This window comes from Cottoperca gobio, chromosome 16, assembly GCF_900634415.1.
Source record: "Cottoperca gobio chromosome 16, fCotGob3.1, whole genome shotgun sequence".
Classification (NCBI taxonomy): domain Eukaryota; kingdom Metazoa; phylum Chordata; class Actinopteri; order Perciformes; family Bovichtidae; genus Cottoperca; species Cottoperca gobio.
This window is the reverse complement of record NC_041370.1, coordinates 20801841-20822078: the sequence shown is the minus strand read 5'-3', so window position 1 is coordinate 20822078 and position 20238 is coordinate 20801841. Positions and strand designations below refer to the sequence as shown.

Here is a 20238-nt window from a genome sequence, read left to right as displayed (position 1 = left end):
TGATTGATTTAATCATTTTCACACTTGCAAAGCCTACAGAAATCTTAACGGATTAGCAATTAATATTCTGCAACTTTAACCATTCAAACTCAAAAGGGTATCAGTCCATCAGGCACATGTTAAACAACAGACTGTTCACTTCATATGTTTTCTCTTCTTTACGCTGTGATAAACATATATATAATGGCAACACAATAATCAAACTAAATTTGTAACAATGATTTTGGTGTACTGTGCTATTATGCATGTCAAATAAATATGCATTATTGGAATAGTAAAATCAATATCCTTTGTCATAAATACTGTAGCTTTGAAAGGGTGTCGATGGCAGGCATTATGTGTTGAAGCTATTGTGATTACAGTACTAATCATGGTAATGGTGTGTTATCTTTTTATTAGATCCATCTATATTGTTAGCATACTTTGGTTGTACTCTTTTTCTATTTGAAATTAGTTCAAGTATGAAAGTGTATAACAGGTAGTAGTCCACAATCACCAAAACTGAATAATCTCTTTTTTCTCTCTCTGATTTCGGTCTTCATTTGCAGAAGGTTTTGTTGGAATTGAATGAGTTTAAGTGATATTTGGAGAAAATATATACATTTTAGAAGCATTTTAAGTGATTTCACAACTAACACAGCTCTTCAGTGCAGATGGTTATCTTCAAGTTTTCAGTTTCTAACCTCGGGCCAAATGCATGACAGGACTACAAGTGTTCGCAGCCAAAGCGGAGCTGAGAGCTGATGGAGCTGTCAAAACAAAGAGAAATGAGCTTTTAGCGCTTTTTCACCACATCCATTAACTAAGCAGAGGAGTTTTTACCTGACAAATAAGAAGCAGAGCCGTTAGCAGATATTAGTGTCAGATACTTCTCTATGAATGTCCATTCCCTTATCTGATAATGTAAACTGTATGCCAAGGCCTGGTGATAAATCAGGTATATATTTATCTTGGTACCGTAGACCATTTTCAGACTTTGGTCTCATCTAAGTGCAGATATTAAAGTGGTGCTCTTGGATGGTGATGAACGTGTGATCTGTTGACTTTGCTCTTATAGTCAAAGAGGAGTGACCCATGAGGCTGAACCAGTTTGAGACACAGCTTCTGTTAGTCTGCTGAATTAATGACTTTTTAAAAATGTATTGCGACTTCCCAGACAGACGACTAGTCCTCCAAACAGAATACTTATTTACCACATGTGAGCTATTTCTAAACTGCCACAACTTTGATTAGGGTGTGGTCAGATTTAGGCTTAAAAATCACCTGGAAAAGCAAACACTATAGTAAACCAGATGGTTAGTTGGGCTCAGTGACTACAAACTGTCAAGCTCGTCTTCACTAATCTTCATTAATCATAGTCCTATCATCTGAATCAGAGTCCCAAGTGGGGGCAGCAGTTTGATCTGACTGGGCTGGTGTTGCAGTTTTATGTAATCGTTGCATCATTCCATTAGGCCATGGTGTGAACTTTACACCCAATTGGAAGCGAAACGAGAACGTCCTATAATTGTAGATTACAACGTGCCAAAAAGGTTGGAGTGTGGGGAATTTTGTTTTGGAGTTTCCATTCAATCCAGGGGGAAACAAAGCTGGATTCAACAAATTACTGAGGTATTTTTCCTGCATGATGGTAATGGTTTGTATGTATATGTGTACAATGCAGTAGATCTGAGATGTAGCACAGATCTTTCAATATTTGAGACTTAAACGTAAACTTAAACGTAAACTCTGTATTCTTTACCTTTCCTGCCCAATATTCTTGTGATAAAATTCATACACACTATAGGTTTTAAAGTCGTCAGATTACTGTACTGTTCTTATAATGGGGAATTTGCACATTACACAAGTGATCGGTGACAAGGAGTCACACATTACAATATTTAGACGTTTCATTAGGAGGAATCCCCGACAAGTCTGTCTGGTCTCCAAACTACGTCAAAATAGTTTGATAGTGAGAAGTGATTCGGGGAAAAGACTTGAGACAGGAGTTCTTTTCTCAAAAAATGGATGACCTCAATAAGCTAGCAAACAAGTGGTTTGTGTGCTGATTTGCTGTGGAAAAACAAAGAAGAACATTTTTTTGTAAAGGTTGAGAGAATAGCTGGGGACACATGGGTAGTGAGGATTGTCTTTTCTGCAGAGAAAGTTGGAGGTACAATAAATATATAAATATATATTTCCCTTGCCCTGTATCTTGCGGTCTCATTGGCTTCTGGTCGTCGCTGCTGTCATTGCTGGTCAAAACCTTTTTCACACTACAGGATTTGGACTTGCAGACAGGTTCAGATATTTAACTTGCTGGATATTTATCAGGCGTGTCGTGTAAAATCGGCCATATGGAGAGTTGGAGATTTTGCGCTAGAAAATAAGTTTGTCCAAAGCTACGGTTTCACTACTGCTTCAAGGGCCACACATCTGTCCACCCATAGTCAAGATCCCAACCGCTGACAGTATGTGTGACTCTCCATTCACCCCGCATACATGTATATGCATTACGTACACGCGCTGTGTTACATCACACATACTGGCTGCTGCGAGTCGCACAGGAATGAGCCAGCAGCATGAAAGGACTCTGCTGAGGAGTTGGCGATCCTCCTACACTTGCACTTGAAAAGCCACCTCCAACATGTGCTTTGGCAACAAAGCAATACACACACATTTCAGCCTTGACAGGTGTAATAAAGAAATTATATAGTTAATAAAATGTTCACTCTCTTTGAGGATTTATCAGGTCCCTGCAGCAGTAATTGTGAAGAAAAGATAACATTGTTAAATCACACAGAGTGTAGGGTTTACGTACGAAGTGGTTGAAGCGGCCAACATTTGCAAACATAGGGCTATTCCATAAGGCATCGTATTTAACTCACCAACCTCTCCCTCCTCAAGGTTTTATGGATCTACCACAGTTTCTCAAGGCAGGGAGATTAAACAGACATCCATTCCAGTTCAGGTTATTACTGTAGAGGAAGCTTTGGCATTTGTATCACTTTAAGTTTCGGCTGAATGCACTCAACTCTTTTGTCGTTCTTTAATGTCATCGTATTTCAAATGCACTGTAATATTCACATTAAAGAGAGAATCTAACCTTGTTGCCAATTTGTGTGACATATGCTGGATGAATTGTGTGCTGCATGCTGCTCAGACACCTTAGGGTTTGCTTTAAAACTACAATCCAGGAGTGTGATTCAGATAAGTTTTAAGGGATGATCAACAAGTCGTATTTTCCAGTGTGGGCTGGTGAAATATGACCATTGTGCACCAAAATGTATCCAGTGGAGACTGTGTGGGGATAGCAGCCAAACAGAACTGTACTCCATAATTTCACCCTTGGTGGGGAAGGAGAGTCTTATATTAATGCAGCGTTCAGCAGCTCCAGTAAAGTCAAACTGAAATCATAATATAATGAAGGAAGAAAAAAAGATCTTTGGGGAATTATTACAAATATTCCTTTTTTGTGTCATCCTTTTGCCAGATTACTTGTTTTATTAACAGCTGAGCCTGAGCACCGGTGGAAGACTCTTGACAGACCGCTATGACCTGCAATGCAAGGGTCACGTAACTGATGAAGACAGAAAAAGGTGTCAGAAGGCTCATTTGTGGTAGCTTTGTCATCGTGTTTGTACTGTAGGAGGTAAATAGTGAAGAAGAGCATAAGGCCAGGCAGTCATATTTGTACCACAAGAGTACTTAAAAATACAAAGTATAGTCTAACAAACAAATTACATGGCGGTCGCATCACTTCAACGTTACCACACTGAGTAGAATCTTTAATGTCCCTGACAATCGCTGTAGTCTCATTTAGACACTTGTGAGCAACCACCTTTTTTAAGACATGTAAAAGATTCAAAATTCAAGTGGGGTATTTACTGACATATTTTATGTCTTAGGAAAAGACGTGAAAATATGCTTGTGATAACCACAGACCTTATTTCAGGCATCTAACCAAAAGCCAATGCAAAAAAAACCTTGACTTCGAGACAAGAGAACAGAAAGTGCAATAATTGTTAACTAATTTCCGGGTTTTAGGACTCATTCCTGCAGCACACTATGTCAGTTGGACTTAAAAGCAATCCCACAGAGGTCACACTGAGAAACAGGGATGTGAAAATCATGATGTTTATGCTAATTTGCTTTAATTTGCTTCAATAAAACTCTGCATGCACACCATACAGCAGGAGCTGCCTGTATGATTTTTACTTGGCCATTCTCAGGGTTTATGTAACTTTGTTTATAGCAGTTGCACTAATTTAAATTTGTAACTTGCATGACAGCAGGTCAGTTGAAAAAGATTGGGCCTGACAACCAGAATCTCACTGAAGACAAACATCTCTGAGGTGAGGCAAGGCAGCGTCAGACACTGCCAGGCCGACTTTTAGGCTGACAGCCGCAAGCAAAGAAAATAACCTACATGGATATGTTTGCAATGATTTCATGGTTGTTTCTTAGAAACACAATGGAAAAAAAATTATTTTCTCCTAAAGAGCCAAATCCAACCACCTTGCTCTCCAGCCATGTTACACCACTTTAAGTCATGGAAAGTTATGGTAGTTTGAATTAGCAATGCTCCCAGGTCACAGACAATTCAACCAGGTAGACTTTTAAGAGTAGACAGTTATTCAAAACATATATTTAGTTTGATTACTTTCCATATTTACACAGTAAATGACAATCATGTATTAATGTTGGGTATAAGATAATACATTCATTAATTATACTATTGGATACTGCAGGAAAACTGGAGACCTAAAGTTTCTTTGTATTTACTGGTTCTAAAAACTTCCCTCGGACATGAGCGCTATATTGTGATCCTCAAAGTCCAGAGTGGAATTAATCCCAAATGTTTGCCACGTTCCTCATGAGGTCAGTGTAATTCTAAACCATTTCTCTCCTCCCTACTTCCCCAATGCTTCTGCTTCAACACAGACTACTCTGCGCTTTTCTCTTGGTCTACCAAGGAGCAAAAATGCGGTAAACAAATACATCAGCAAAAGTCATGCAATCAGTCATAATCAGGAAACCAATTCTCTCTGGACTCGAGATATGTGTAATTAGTGGTTGTTTCTTAGTCATGGTTTTAAGCAAGTTAACACAGTTCAATAATCATGTGTGGAATAATGATCCAGAAGGCATGGCTATTTCTACTTGCCCTGGATGCTCATCAATCTAAAATAAAAATATTTCCTCCCACACGCCTGCAGTGCAACACTGTGTGTGGGCCTGAATGGGGTGAGATCACAGCTCAGAAGCCCCTAATTTGCAACGTTGGAACAGCATGAGCCACTTCAGAGGTGTCTGAGACAGCTTCAGCTGATGCCTTTCATTAGGCTTTTATAACCTGCTGCAGCTCAAACTCTGGTTTAATTCAATCCAACATGTTATGACTGTATTCAGGTTATATTATGGTGTAGCCTAACCCTAACCCTAACCCACAATTCCCCTGAGTTGATTGGAGGGTTGTCCAGATCACCTGCTGCACAGGGTGTTGGGACTGGTTCCTATTTAAGAATGGAGAGCAGCTTGGTGCATTTCCCATCATGGCCAATCAGGGTGCGACGATGCTAGGGGTAAAACAGTACACACAATTCACGGTTGGTATGTTCCACTGTTTGGGGGTCACATTTGGTAAGTTTTTGGTACAATAAGTAAAACAAAGAAACTGCAGAAATAAACTTCAACAGTTGCTGAATGGCCACAATTCTTACTTTAACAGTTCAAATACCGGTATATCCTCAATATGTTTTTTATAAATAACACAAATGTCTGTAATGTAAATATAATGTAATTATAATGCTCCATCATAAGACTCTGACCTGTTAATAATTCCTGAACTGGGCTGCAGCTTTGGCTTGTTGATACAGTGCAGGCACAATGAAGGCACATTGTAGCGCAGCTCAAAACACTTTGACCCTTATGTTTAATTCTGTATTGTCTACGATCGAGTGTGATCTCATATACACAGTGATAAACACTCCATAGTATTAGTTATTACTTTGGCATCTGAATTTGCAGAGGCAGGCTGCCTGAACTCTGTGGGGAGAAGGACTCGCCGTCCAGTCCATTGAGCTTGAACTAGCATGCTAGCGCTGCCAAAACCTTCAGGGTAAAACTTGCGCTCCATAATTTCTGTTGCGCGAGTGCAAGTAGAAGCCATAATCCTCTGTTTGGGTCACAGGGCAAACTAAAGGATGCCGCTTACTGTTCGAAATGAACACACGTACCGTATTCAAATAAAATAATAATAAAATGTGTTTATATAGCCCAATATCACAAATTCCGCATTTGTCTCAGTGTGCTTTAGAGACTGTACAGCAGACGACACATTCTGTCCTTAGACCCTCGCACCGCACAAGGAAAAACTCCCTAAAAGAAAAATGAGATCTCAGGGAGAGCAACTGAGGAGGGAACCCTCTCCCAGGACGGACAGGTGTGCAATAGTGTCGATTATTATAATTGAAGACATTTATTTATTGTGAACGCACTGATGAGATTTGTTTTCTCAAATAAATATGTTTGTATTATGTGGTTAGGGACTGGTTCTCAGGCTTCTTCCCCATTAGCTGAATTGGGGAATCACTGCCACCACAGTACATCTTTCATGTAGTGGATCAAATAACAATTTAATTCTGTGTAGTTTCATTCCTTATTACCCTCACTAAGATACATTACGGCCTGAAACATACCCTATAACTAATAATATAATCATGAAGGTTGGACATTCTGATAATTTTGTGCTATTAGACAAAAATAAATTGCCTTATTATACACAGCCAGTCCACATATTAGGGTCAACAACTTTTGTTAGGGCCAGGGGTATTACTGTACGTGATCTTTTTCAATGAAAATCACAAACCCTTCCTTCACTTGAATAGACACACATGCCAATCATCAAGCTATCCTCTGAAACTAGAATTACCACAGTTTTTTGCCTCGCAGTTCCTTCATTCCTACGATGTCACAATCACAAGAATAGGATGGACATGAGGTCACAGTGACCTTGACTTTTGACCACTAAAATATAATCAGTTATTCATTGAGTCCAAGTGGACATTTGTGCCAAATTTGATGAAATTCCCTCCAGGCGTTCTTGAGATATCTTGTTCTCGAGAATGGGAGGGAGAGACGGACAACCTGAAAACATCATGCCTCTGCCCATGGCTGTCGCGGGCGCGTTGGCATAAAAACATGGCGGCTATTGTGGGAATGCTGGGAATTTTAAGTAATTCTGTCCAGTAGGCTGAAGTTTATGTAGAAATCTGAGTTGAGAAATAGGCCTGTCAGTTGCAAAGTTGTGCTTCATTTCAGACCTACAATTTCAAGTTTAAAGAATGAGGCTGACAATATTGTACTTTACTTTTTCTCTATTATTCCCAGTAACTTTTAGGAACAGCCCCTTTACAACATGAAATGAACAATTCCTATCAAATAAATGGATATATATTTTAAGACCTATGCAGAAAAGAAAAAAAGCATACCTCATCTTACCTCTCTGGAGTTTAAGGATGCCTATGTCTTACTTTCCAGCTCCTGACAGACAGCTGTAGTAGCAGAGGCGCTGACACTTGACTCTTAACCAGGAATCCAGTAATGGGCTACCAATGACCATCTATCTCCATTAGCAAGATGGATTGGTTTGTGTCACTTACCCCGAGAGCTCTTTGGACAAGTGGACTCTTACTTTAAAAGGGCCTTCTACAAGTTTATTTAGACACTCCGTAGCAGTGTACCACAGAGGGTACGGTGACACTGGACTTAATTGAAGTTAACCTAATTACTTTCCTGCAATACTTGGGATAATTCTTCTGCTACAAAACATTATCATTTATCACAGCTGACTACTTTGAGCTGTCAAACAAAGTACACAAGCCACATTTATGGGGAAAACAGAAACAAACTGTGTGATGAAGACAGACCAACTTTCTCTGTTAAACACTGCGTCCGCTCATGAGCCTACAAACCAATAAAAGTAAGCATGTCCACTAATCTTCTGATGATGTGAATGTGTTCCTTTTTCCAGGTCTCCTTCCTGCCTCTGCCCCATCTAAAGATCAGTGAATCAGCCGTGTTTTGACACTTAATGGGGCTTGACCTTTGGCCTCTCGTACAGAGCCTGGTGTCGGAGTGTTTAGTCTTCATGAAGCAGATTAGCTTGCAAAGTCAGGCAAGACAAGGAGAGGCTGCTGCTTCCACACAGAAAGTCTTTATACCTGAAAGCCAGTGATTAGAGACCTAATCTGCTGCTATGGTGGTCTGACTGGAAGACACGCATGCACACACACACACACACACGTAAAGTGGCGTCAGTAATCCATTACAGTCATTTCTAGACTATGCTGGTGAGAGAAATGCCATGTACATGTGATTTAGATAGAAACAGTATAATACTTTACATTCAGACACACCTAGCAGATATTAGAGACATGAGCACCTCTGTGAGGCGTACTAATGCTAATGCTAATGTTATAATACTAATATTCTCACAATGACAATGCTTGCAACCTGATGTTTAGCAGGTACTTAAAGATGCATTTACATGCTCCTCCGATGGTTCTATTTCCCCGAGTTGGAAAGTCAACTTTGGGGTGTTCATAAGCTTTAAGCCATAATGTGGAAACAACATGGACACTACAACGAGGAAACAGCGGTTTCCAGTAATTGCGTGACAACAAAAGAGCAAAGGAAACAGATAAGGTCAATACCCTGTTACAAATTACGTAACGTAACGTGATGTGAGCAAAAAATGTATATGTATTACGTGAATTAATAAAAAAAGTTTCTTACTATCAACCCAACATTTACTTTAGCCCGTCATGTTTCTGCGTAATATCAATACAACTCAGCAAGTTGTGTACCAAAAACTTCAGCGACTTTCTGAGTTGAGTTTACGTGAATTTGCTCAGTAGGAAACACTTTTGAATGCAGCAATAAGCATCTTAGTTGAGCAAGTTTGCATTATACATTTGCATTTACAGTACAGTACAGCTGGTACTTGTCTTATTATACAAGAATTACACAAATTCTTATTTATATCTGATGATGGTGCTCGAGGAAAATTCACCAAAGTTAATGCATTTTCTCCTGATTGGATCATTGATGTTCGTACCAAATTTAATGGCAGACCCCTCCAATATATGTTGATACTGTATATTTCACAAATATTCACAAAATGGTAACTTAAAGTCAAAACAATGCATTGTCTTGGAACCATGAATATCTGAGCATGAAGTTGTACCAATCCATCCAGTAGGTAGTGAAATATTTCACAGGATAAGATCAAATGTTGATTTGCTAGGGCATTAGGTTCAAAGTCAGTGGATAACTAAAGTCATTAGGATTCATTCTCTTCCTCCTCTGGGAGCTAAGGATGTCGGTATATCGTATTGCAATCCTTCTAATAGTTGTTGAGGTATTTAAGTATGGACCAAAGAAGTTGACAGACCGACTGACATTGCCTTCCTTAGAGCCACCTCACTAGCATGGCTAAAAACATAAAGACAATATACAGATGCATACAATGCAGATTTATATGTCTCATGGTCTCAGCTTATATGGTAAGCAGAGAGAAACAGCCTGGCTGAAAACCCACATCTGTCAAAAACGGTCGGCTGTGTATCCGGTGTATTCTACTAACTGACCCCCTGATGCACATTTCCGAGAGGCCCAACTCCAAACCCCGGGGCCCCTGGCAGCAGGTCCTGGCCCACTGCGCTGTGAGATTGAGGAGTCAGTGTATAAAATGAGTCCTCCAGCCTGCTCAGTGTGAGAGTGAGAGAAGCATGCTAGGAATATTTTCCACATAGTTCTGCAGGGATGGGGAAATGGGAAGCTGTTGGAAAACAAATGAATGTGCATGGGAGACTTTGGGTTCCCAAGTATGTTAAATGCACTCAAGGTAGGCATTCATCATAAAACTGTTTATGTAGAAAGCATTAATGATGGTAATATAAATGAAGGCATCATTTAATAAAGTGTTTGGAAAATTCTGGCACTGCAGAAGAATAGATGCATGGTGGGGGAAATACTGGGATTGACAAATCTTTCTGATACTATTGCAAAGTAGTTACCAGTGTTTTTGTTGTACAGATGTATAACATTTAATCGTGTTGATTGTCAAATGTAGCTTGTTTGTTAAAATTTCAGCCAATGGCCATAACTTCTAGTTAAGTGCCTGCTGGCTACCAACAATAGGGACTTTGAGCAGCGAAGTTTGAAAGGTTGTGTACGGCTTTATCGTACTTGTCATTTTGTTTGTAGTAGATTCTGCTGTTAGTAGTTTTATGGATTATGAATATATTTGTTAAAGATACCCGCTAATTTGACCAATTTTCCATTTTGTTCATAGACCATTGCCAGAAGTACTCAAAATAATGCTAGGCAACCACAGTAAGTAGCTATCTATCCAGGCTTACGGTTTTTTAAAAATGTTTTTTCTAGGGCTGTCAAATTAACGCGTTAATTTCGATTAATTAATTACAGAAAAAATAACGCAACAAATAAAATAAATAAAAATGAACACAGACCCCCCCCCGCCCAGTGAAAGGACAGTTTACATTTAAAAAACGCACGGATGGAACTATAGACAGGAGCACCGTTCTGTGCAATTCCTGCAGAAAATAATTTTCGTATCATCAAAGTACTTCTAGCCTGACATATCTTCTCAGAGCAAAGCACTTGCTTGGTTTTGTTAATTTTGTTGTACAATAGATTGTTTATTGTACAATGAAAGATGTTAGGCAATCTTGTGGCAAACAAGATATTGGATACTGGTATTGAAATAAAAGACATGTTGACCAGATTATTTACTCAAGCAAATGTAATAATACCACAGTGTAGAAATACATTTATACATACAATACATACATTTGAAAAAAGTATTAGCCTATTATTGTCCACTAAAGCACATTTTAAAGACATATTGTAGCCTAAATAATGTTCAGAGCAACGTCGGTTTCTGCAAGAGTTATGCTGCTGAGTAATATTTAATTTCCACTACCAGGGCCACCTGTTTAGGTGTTTCTAGCTGTAGCCAACCCTTCAACCGTCACTCCCTGAAGTCCCTAATGGTTAACCACTGTAGGTTGCTGTGAGGATTGTTGGCTTAAATGTATCCTCTTAGGTCCTAAAGGAGTCAGTGAGCTAACAGCAGTAAGTGAGTGTAAGAGCATGTCAAGTACAGTGGACTAGGGTGGTCTTTCTCAGATCAATATTATTAGAGTAAAAACCATGCCTTGTAACCACCTGAGTAAGGTTGAATGCAGGGCCAAGTAAAACAGAGTGCGGCCCTGAATGCAGCACTGAGAATGAAAGACCTATCAACTCAATATCAATAAGTAAGTGCTTAGGGCGTGTGGCTGTGAGATAATGAGAGACTTGGGCCTGACAAACCTATTTGAAGGAAAATACTCGATACTCGCAAAAAGGTGTGCGTGCGTGTGTGTGTGTGTGTGTGTGTGTGAAACAGAGAGTGAAAGTGTGCTTACAGTAGACAAGGAGAGGAAACCAATGAACGCCCGTATGCTAGGAGCAGAGCCAGATCCACTCAAGGTGAACCCTAAACTGATTTCTACAGCTTACAGCGGTTTGCCTGGAGCTGAGCTGTTTAACCAAACTCCAGCTGAAAGGGCTACGGCAACCTCCAAATGTGGTCCAGATTTGATAACATCAAAGACCAAATCCAACATAACATACACACACACTTGAAGAGGCCTTGAGCTTCTGGTTTCATCGCAATACATCAAATCATTTGACAATTTTCTGTAGCTTTAGTAGATGTGCTTGTGGACCTGCAGGCTTTTAAGTTTGCCAATTTAATGGAGCCTCAGGCCAAATAATGATCCAAAAAGTTTATAGAATTCCAGTCTGAGAAAAAAACTAGAGAACTAGACAAAAGGTCTGCTGTTTGCATGTCAACCTGTTCATTTCATAGCCACATTTGCCCCCTGGTTTATCAGTTAACTGTGGTGGCCAAATGTAACTAAATGCCTCCCTGAAAGTGAAAGCAGTTATGTCTGGGTAAAGAGTTGATCGCTGTCATGGTCCCGCCCCCTCGAACAGATGAGAGTATCCCATTTAAATATGGATGTTTTTCAGACTAAAAACATTACTTTCAGTTTTGACAACTCTGGGGAAAAAACTAAAAGGTTTAGGTCCGACCTTGACAGTCAGAATGTAAAAGTGTTGTCTAGTAATTAAACCAAGGTAGCTGGAAATCAGCAAGATTTCACTTCTCAATACACCAACATTCCCACCTCAGCTAAGCGTAAAAACAGTTTTTACGATACTTTGATTCTTTTTTTGACATTTGTTCTCTGGATTTAAATGTGCATAAAAGCAAGTGGATGTAAACACATTTAGTGTTATTTAGTGGGTTTTAAAGTGAGATGCCAAAACAGTAAGGGTGGTTGGTTATTTTCCTCTTCTGATATTTGTCTATATTTCTTCAGCTGACAAATATTAAAAGAACAACAAGTGGGCTGTGATTAGTGCAACCCTGTGGCAGTTCTTTCCACAGTACTGTAGCAGTGGGACATTGGTACAACACAGACAGCAGCAGAAGGTAATGCAGGCTGATACCAATCGACACAACAACAGCAACTAGAAGGGCATTCATACATGCATCAGCCTCGTCATTCGAATCCGCTCATAAAATTGAATGGGTTATAAAACACTTGCTAACTGAGTGTTGGAAGATTGACTGGGTGTGAAACAGAGCGGGAAAACAGTATCACCAGCCTTTAGGCCTACTGCCTGTTCACAGCAGCGGGAAATAAGATTATTTATTTGCACTGCAACTTGGAAACGTCTCTATTACTATTCTATACTACTCATAATAAAATGGCAATTCAATGTTGTGAGTGTCTTACCTCGGTCTTCTAATTATCAGGCTATATTGCTGGCAGGCCAGGCCCACAGTGGGAGTGTAAATGATGGGCATGAACCTTTCGATGTCTGACATTAGCACCCGATAGAAGAGTTTCTCGTTGCGGTCCTGGAGCCCCATGAGAAACACATATCTGGGAGTGACAGGGAGGAAAACACAGCACGTTAATCTTTAACATCTTGAGGACTCATACCTGCTGAACTGTGGAGGGGTTTATTAAAGTCAGATGCTAAATATTGTGTGTTTGTGTGAGATGTACCAAGCAAGATTAGAAGAAACTGCAAGGAAATACTTTAAAGAGAATGTATCGGAGAAAAGAGAGAGAGCGGCAAAGGTTAAGATTTTACATACATGTATATGTACATATGGATACTATATTACATGGATACAACAGTGTAAAACATAGCAGAAGCAAAAGCATTGAGGTTACAGAGAAGAAAAGGGAAGAAAGAAACTCTGCTCACATATTTGACAATTACTTGTAAATGTGTGTGTTGGCTTGTGTTCCAAATGTTTGGAAAAATACACAGAATAAAAATCAGCCCTTCAGATACACAAGCTCTTTGTTCTGTAGATTGTATAAAATAAACAGAGCACGCCAAAAGGGGCTCTATTCCTAATCAGAGAAGTTTCCATAAAGCCAGGAGCACAAGGTGCCTCTTGTTGAGTGGATAGAAAAGCATGCACAGCTCCCTGCTATAGGTTAGGCCACAGCAGCTGCACAATACACCATGGTGACAGTTGCTCTTGAGGAGTCCTGTTTTCATATCGGTGAAACAAATTAGCTTCTGCCACATGCAATTCATCACATGAAGGGTTTCCGCATGTAAATAAATTCAGCCATAGATTCATTATTTGCCACAAAATCAAGTATATATCTTCCAGTTCTTAAGTGTTAATGTATAAAAAAAATATGTTTTTTATATGACTCAAGGTCTACTCACTACCTTTTACCAGAGCTTTCAACCGCCTGTCAAACTCCTCGGCTGATAGAGTTTACCGAGTTGTCATGGAGATAGGCCATGTAATGACAACTGGGATGTAATCTCCAGGAAACTAAGCAAACTCCATGCTTTGACAAACGTACAGAAACTTATGATGTCAGCCTGTATCAGCGACGTCCGGCAGTCAGAACATGTCTATTTTAGGGATGAGAAAAACATCCTTAAAGTGTAAATGTCATATTATTGCTGTATATTAGCTCATATTAAAGATTAATCATGTGCAATGTTGTATGGAATGAGTACTTCGCTCCCTCATTTGAATCCCGATGTGGGAAAATGTATTAATGATTAATTAATCAATTATTCGATTCGTCAAATAACAGAAAATGAATGAATGTATCAGTTTGCCAAGAACTATTTTGATAATCGATAAATTGTTTAAGTCACTTTTAAAGGAACAATGCCAAACAGCTTTTGAAGAAATCAACTTGGACTTGAGGAAATTGTAAAGGACATTTTTCTGACCTTTTATGGAGCAAACAAGAGATAAAATATTTGAAGAATGATCGTTTGATTTATTGACGATACACATATTTGTTGGTTACAGCTCTAGGTGAGATATCTTTTAGTTCCTATACATCAAGAGGATGTTCACAGAATCAGTGAAAGCCTGTTGTGACGAGTAAACAGATTTCTTCAAGAAAAAAAAGTATGGGCATGACAAAGAAAACTTGTGTTCACAACAAGCTTAAATTGCAACATTTTAATGACTTCGCTCACAGTCAATCAGTTGCTTTGACTCAGCAAACAAAACCATAATTAAATCCCTACATCAAATCCTAACCTATTACAGCAGTGTGCTATTGTGTGATGTTATGCTGGCAGACCTTAAGGAAGATTTCTTTCTCCATTCTTAACCTTAAAAGGCGTGAGCGCTACCCACACCCAGGAAACAGGAGTATTTACAGTACACAAGCAGTATCCATGCTGACTTACTGAGTGCAGTGTGTCCTTTAAAGTCAACCTACTGAAGCAGCCAGGACATAATATATCTCTATCTTAATCTATTAAAGCATGAGTGATCAACTGGATCATTCTAAGCTTGTTACTGCTTTCTAACAGCCTTACTGGATATGGTTTTCTCTTCGCAGTAGCATTTAATATACTGCAGTATTTCAGTTGGCAGAGTCTTTGAACATCCATTTCCTCTGTTGACGACACAGTCACAGTAGAAACTTCAGTCACTCCATCATCTCAGATCATAAACGCATGCGCTTTCAGCCCTGTTCTCTTTGCCATCATTTGTCACATTCATTTAAAAAAACACGACAAATTCCACTGAAATTAAAAAAAGAGTCTAGATATTTGATTACAATCGAATGGGGTTATGGTCATAACAAATAAACGACAGCGTCCAGCAGTAAATACCAAAGACTGATTCAGAGTGGGCGAACAGACTGGAAGTAAACACAGCAGGCTTGAGCAATGGCAGGCAAATAGCAGTCCTTAATCCATGGGACAAAAGCCCAAAGCTGGAGCACTCGAGGCCCAGAGACAGATCGTTAGTGACATCGATAGGGCATGGGAATGGCAGTGACAAGCTCATAATGGATGTTGATGTTGTCACGTTGCTATGGTGGAAATTGAAGAGATATTTAAGAAGCTGTCTCATTTCAGTTGACCCTAAAATCCTGTCTGTCAAGCAACTCGCTCATCCTTGACATTAGGACTGACAGCTGATGGAGCAGTTGACTGGAATAAGAAGCAATTTCACACACTGATAATATTCAGCACTCCGCATATAATTTGAAACAGTAAAACAGGCTATGACTTCAGTTTGAGGACTGATCTTGCTGATCAAAGAGCCCGGGCTGAAATGTAAGCATGAGGCGGATTCATTACATAACGCTAACAGTTCGGACTCCTACATGTCTAATGAAGCGTGAAAAACTGAACTGAAGTTTTCCTTTGGTCACTGTGGAGGTTATAAAAACACTTGTGAAGGAGAACAGGGAGGAGATGGAGAACTAGGGGGGAAAGAGAAAAGTGTGGAGATGTGTTCCGTAAGATATATGGTGTTAAGAGATGGATGTAGATCTCTGAGGGCTGATCGCTAATCTGCCTTGCGTGTTTTGAAGGCTTCCAGATGTATCACTGTGTGCACAGAGGCAGGGGGATCCTCTGGGGAATACATCGAAATGTAACTCTACTGATTTGAAGCTGATAAAAAAGGTTATACGTCATGGTAGTAAGTAGAGGTTTCTGTATGTGTGTGAGCCTCACCTATCCAAGTCGTCCCTCTTCATCTCATAGTTTTTGAGCACCCGAAGCAGCTGGACCTCCTGGCTGATGAAGCAGGGAGGCAGCAGGCCGTGGATCCCCAGCTGGAGACGCTCCTCCATGGAGAAAGCCATGCCCTGCAAACAAACACAAACCACCTCCATTATCCTCCACCATCCTGACACACCAAGAGTGGGCAAGGACCATTGGGTGTTAAATTAATTTAACACCCTCCCCCTCTCCACATATGCTAGCAATCCTATACTATAGGTCATTGGTATCAATCTTCTCATCCTACTATCATTAAGAAAGTGTATAAGTTTATTTCCCAAAAATACATTAAACTATCGCTTTAAGTATTGAATCTTGAATCTGGACGGATCTGACATCCAGAAGCATAACATACTAACATGGAGTATTCATGGTAGATGTCTGTGTACTTTGCACCTTTGCAACCAGTAGATACAATTTCAAAAAGTAGCATTATTCATTATTTTTGGGTAAAATATACGTCATGTTCTTGTAAAGCAATCCTAATCATGGTCAATGGTGGTTGCACTCTTGGTATTTACCCCCCCCCTCTGAAAACCCAGTTTGAACTTTGAACAATTGCATATAGAGGAAAATATTCACTAATCGTTTCTGTTCAAACATTCCTGAGTGATGAGAGAGGTGGCGTGTCAAACTTGTCCTCTGTTGTGCCGGGGTGTTTGCTCTCAGAGGGGCTCCCCCTCAACCAGTCTGTGTTCAGAGAGGCCACTGCTGGCTCGCACTCTGCTGCGATGTCTGTTTTCACCAAAACACATCCGCAAAAACCCACACAACAAGGTCAAGACTAATAACCTGCTTCACCTTGACCTTTACTTTAGCTTTCACCCTAACTCACCTCTGACCTACGAGCGGGAATATTGAAAAACATGCATACGCTTAGTGTCGAGGCTGTAACCCTGAGGAATCTGACCTCTGACCTGTGAGAAGACAATGATCTCACTCAGGAGAGGTGTCATATGTTGACGTGACAGAAAGTGGTGAGATTAAGGTCCTTCAGCTACAGCTATAAAAAGGAGGAGATTTGTCCCCAAATCTCCCACAACAAGCATTGAGCCCAATCCTAAAATGGGAACAGCATTCTCTTCTATTCTCTGCAAGTGAGGCATGATATGGTGGGCATTTTCATTGTCTCTGAGTCCATAAAAGACCAGCGACCCGGTAACACCTCAGCCTCAACATGCCAGCAACTGTTGCTGACTGCTGAGACAGAAGCAAAGCTGCGCGAGTGTAAACGTCTCTGATTTCACATCCACGGACGCTTAGCCTGGCTACCGCAGTTTACAGCCTTTCCAAGCCACCGGCACTTTCTGTGTATCTGGTTGTGTTAAAACTGTTCTGAGGTCATAAAAAAAATGTGCTTGATCACACGAGACGTGCTGTTAGAGGGAAGTAGAAAAGCAGAATACGGCATTTGGAATAGAATTTGACATCAGAGGAAGCATCAGCGCTGACCACATACGCACTTCCAAATCTTATCAGTCCTATTTCATTTTGTTAAACCAAAGAAGCTGCTTTCTAACTGTTGGTTTTAGATTTCATCTCAGTGATACTTGAGGGTAATGATGCTAAAAAAAGGAGGGGATAAGGGGGAGGAAACAAGCAAAAACACGACATTTCCTTTTTGGCAGAACATCGAAAGAAATAGTGTTTACTTACTGTCTACAAGCTATCAGGGATTACTGTATGTCATTACATGTATGTTAACACAGAACATGTACATGTTAGTTGTCAGTACTAAATCAACCGAGCATGACTGAAGAAAGGCCATCGGTTATTTCAGACACTAAAGTACGAGTCCCGATCCGACTGCCATTCACCGAGGCTCAATGCAGGCTGTACTTAACGAACCTCAAATAGACAGAAGCAGCTCTGAATTACAACCTTCCCCAATTATCAAAAAAGATTTTCTATTTTTCAGAGAGCCAGCTGCTCAGTTCAGACTCTGTGTGCGATACACCGCTGCTCTGCTGTCTGCCACAGCTGACCGTACGGAACTCATGGGAGAGATGAGTCTTAAAATACACGAGGCAAACTGAGCTTAATATGAGGCTATAAAACAAGATTTGTTCCTCACACAGGCTCACGCTGCTCTTTCATTAGCTGAGATACACTCAGAGTGGCACTTACTGGATTCTTACATTCTTCTCTTTTTGTGAGAGAAGTGGCTGTTCATGACACAAGTCACTGAAATGCTGGAAAAAGAGCCACAAAGAAAAACACACACACACACACACACACAAACACGCCACGCCAGAGCATTATCAGCTAAATGTATTTAAAGAATAAAAGTGAAAGTATTCCCAGGGTTGGGTCAGAATACTTTGAATTGTAATTAGTTACTGAACACATTTTTTTGTAATTAGTAACGTAAATCATTGGATTACAATTTTCTTTTGAATTTAATTTTGGATATTGCACCCTATTCTAAAGAAATGGACGCAGCCACACAAATACAAATTCCACAAATATTATTTTTTCATTAAATTACATAAAATGGAAAAAATGGAATTACAAGTAGCTGAAAACAATACTTAAATCCAGAGTTTATCTACTTAGTGTCTTTATGCCACTCTCACGGAAGATTAAACTACTTATAGATTAACACACAGGCACACATGGAGCTCTATAATTAACAGACATGTTACTACTTCTCTTCAACTATTCTCAGACTAAAGTTCATTTTCACTCGTCCTTCAGGAGACATTGCCTCATTGACAACACTTTCACACACACTATAATGTTCTGACATTTTCTTTTTCACTGCTTTTCTCTCCCAATCAATCCTGCAACTTCACTGTTTTTTATGTTCAGTTAATTAATTTGTACCTCATAAAGGAGGGAGGGAAGGGAATATGGCTTAAGGCTTTTTTTTTCCTGTATGGACAGTTTTAAGTGCATATGTCAAGATCCTGTTGTATTTAAATTCTAAAATAAAACACTTCAAACCAAAATAAATGTGCATCTTAAAATCCCGGCGGGGGCTGTGCCATACAGTTTTTGTTTTGTTGTATTGTCAGAAAAGGTTCCTATTAATAAATTAATCAATTCACTACATGTCAGGTGGTCTAATGAAATAGATTTATTGTATATCACATCTAGTCAACATGGATGAAAAGACCCATGAAAGCGTACTATGCTTCATTAAGAATAATTACCCTCACAGCTCTATGAGCCCTCAAAGGCTGCCAGTGTCACATGTGAAATAGATACCATCCATGGAGTTGGGCCCAAAATGGCCAATTAACATCCCCCACAAAGGAGCAGGCAGCTTGGCCATCCAGAGGGGGAAACCCTGGCCTGTAAAGTGACTTTATGATTGAAGATACGGCTGGTTGGGCCAGGGTCGGGCTCTGGTGACGGAGGGAGAAAACAGAGCAGGGGTGGGGGTTTCATGGCGAGAAAGATTAGCGGTGCACGGTTTAAAGACTTTGGTTTGGAAAGCGTGGGAACCGTCAAAGGCAGTTTTGACATCTCTTTGACTTTTGACTTGATTGTTGGCTTTAGTAGCGGCCTTGTCCTCAGCATGTAAATAGAGCTGCCAATCTCTTTAATCCCAAAGTCCTGTCTTTTGGACTCTTTCAGTTAATGTGTCGGTCAGGCGGTCTCCTTATAGGCATCAAGGAAGGACATTGTCCCAACATAGGCCAGGGTGAATACACAGCAAGAATGGTGATCCAAGATGGCTGAGCTTTCATCTTACTGTTGAAGTGTTCAGACAGCTTCACACAGAGAATATTTGGAGCAAGGCATTTAGGAGTAATAGGGTACAGGTGAATAGGGTAAAAAATGAATAATATGTGCAAATGAGGCATTATCTAATGCTAACCTTTGGTGAATTTAGGAGAAATCTACAAACACAATTAAACAAAGTTAGTGAAATAAACACCAAAATGAGCCCAAACTCTCAAAATGAATCAGTGTTTAAACAGTGCATACATTGGCTTGTAATTGGGAACTATGAATGTAAGAGAGCCAAACATGCAGCTTGTAAACAGATTATTCAGATATTTATCAATCATAAATAGAACAACAATATTTTCCTTGTCTGTAATTTTGGTTTAAAGTTCTTCAAAACCAAAGTGTAGT

At 39.8% G+C, this 20238-nt stretch overlaps 1 protein-coding gene across 1 annotated transcript in view; it reads right to left on the bottom strand.

Moving 5' to 3' along the window:
- The window catches only part of me1 (malic enzyme 1, NADP(+)-dependent, cytosolic), an 83586-nt gene that overhangs the window by 36281 nt on the left and 27067 nt on the right, over positions 1 to 20238 (bottom strand). Inside the window, exons 2-3 of the mRNA XM_029452489.1 lie at positions 16105 to 16238; positions 12861 to 13010 (exon numbers count right to left, since the gene is read on the bottom strand). Of these exons, the coding sequence (XP_029308349.1) occupies positions 12861 to 13010; positions 16105 to 16238 (284 nt within the window). The remainder of the gene's footprint in view (positions 1 to 12860; positions 13011 to 16104; positions 16239 to 20238) is intronic.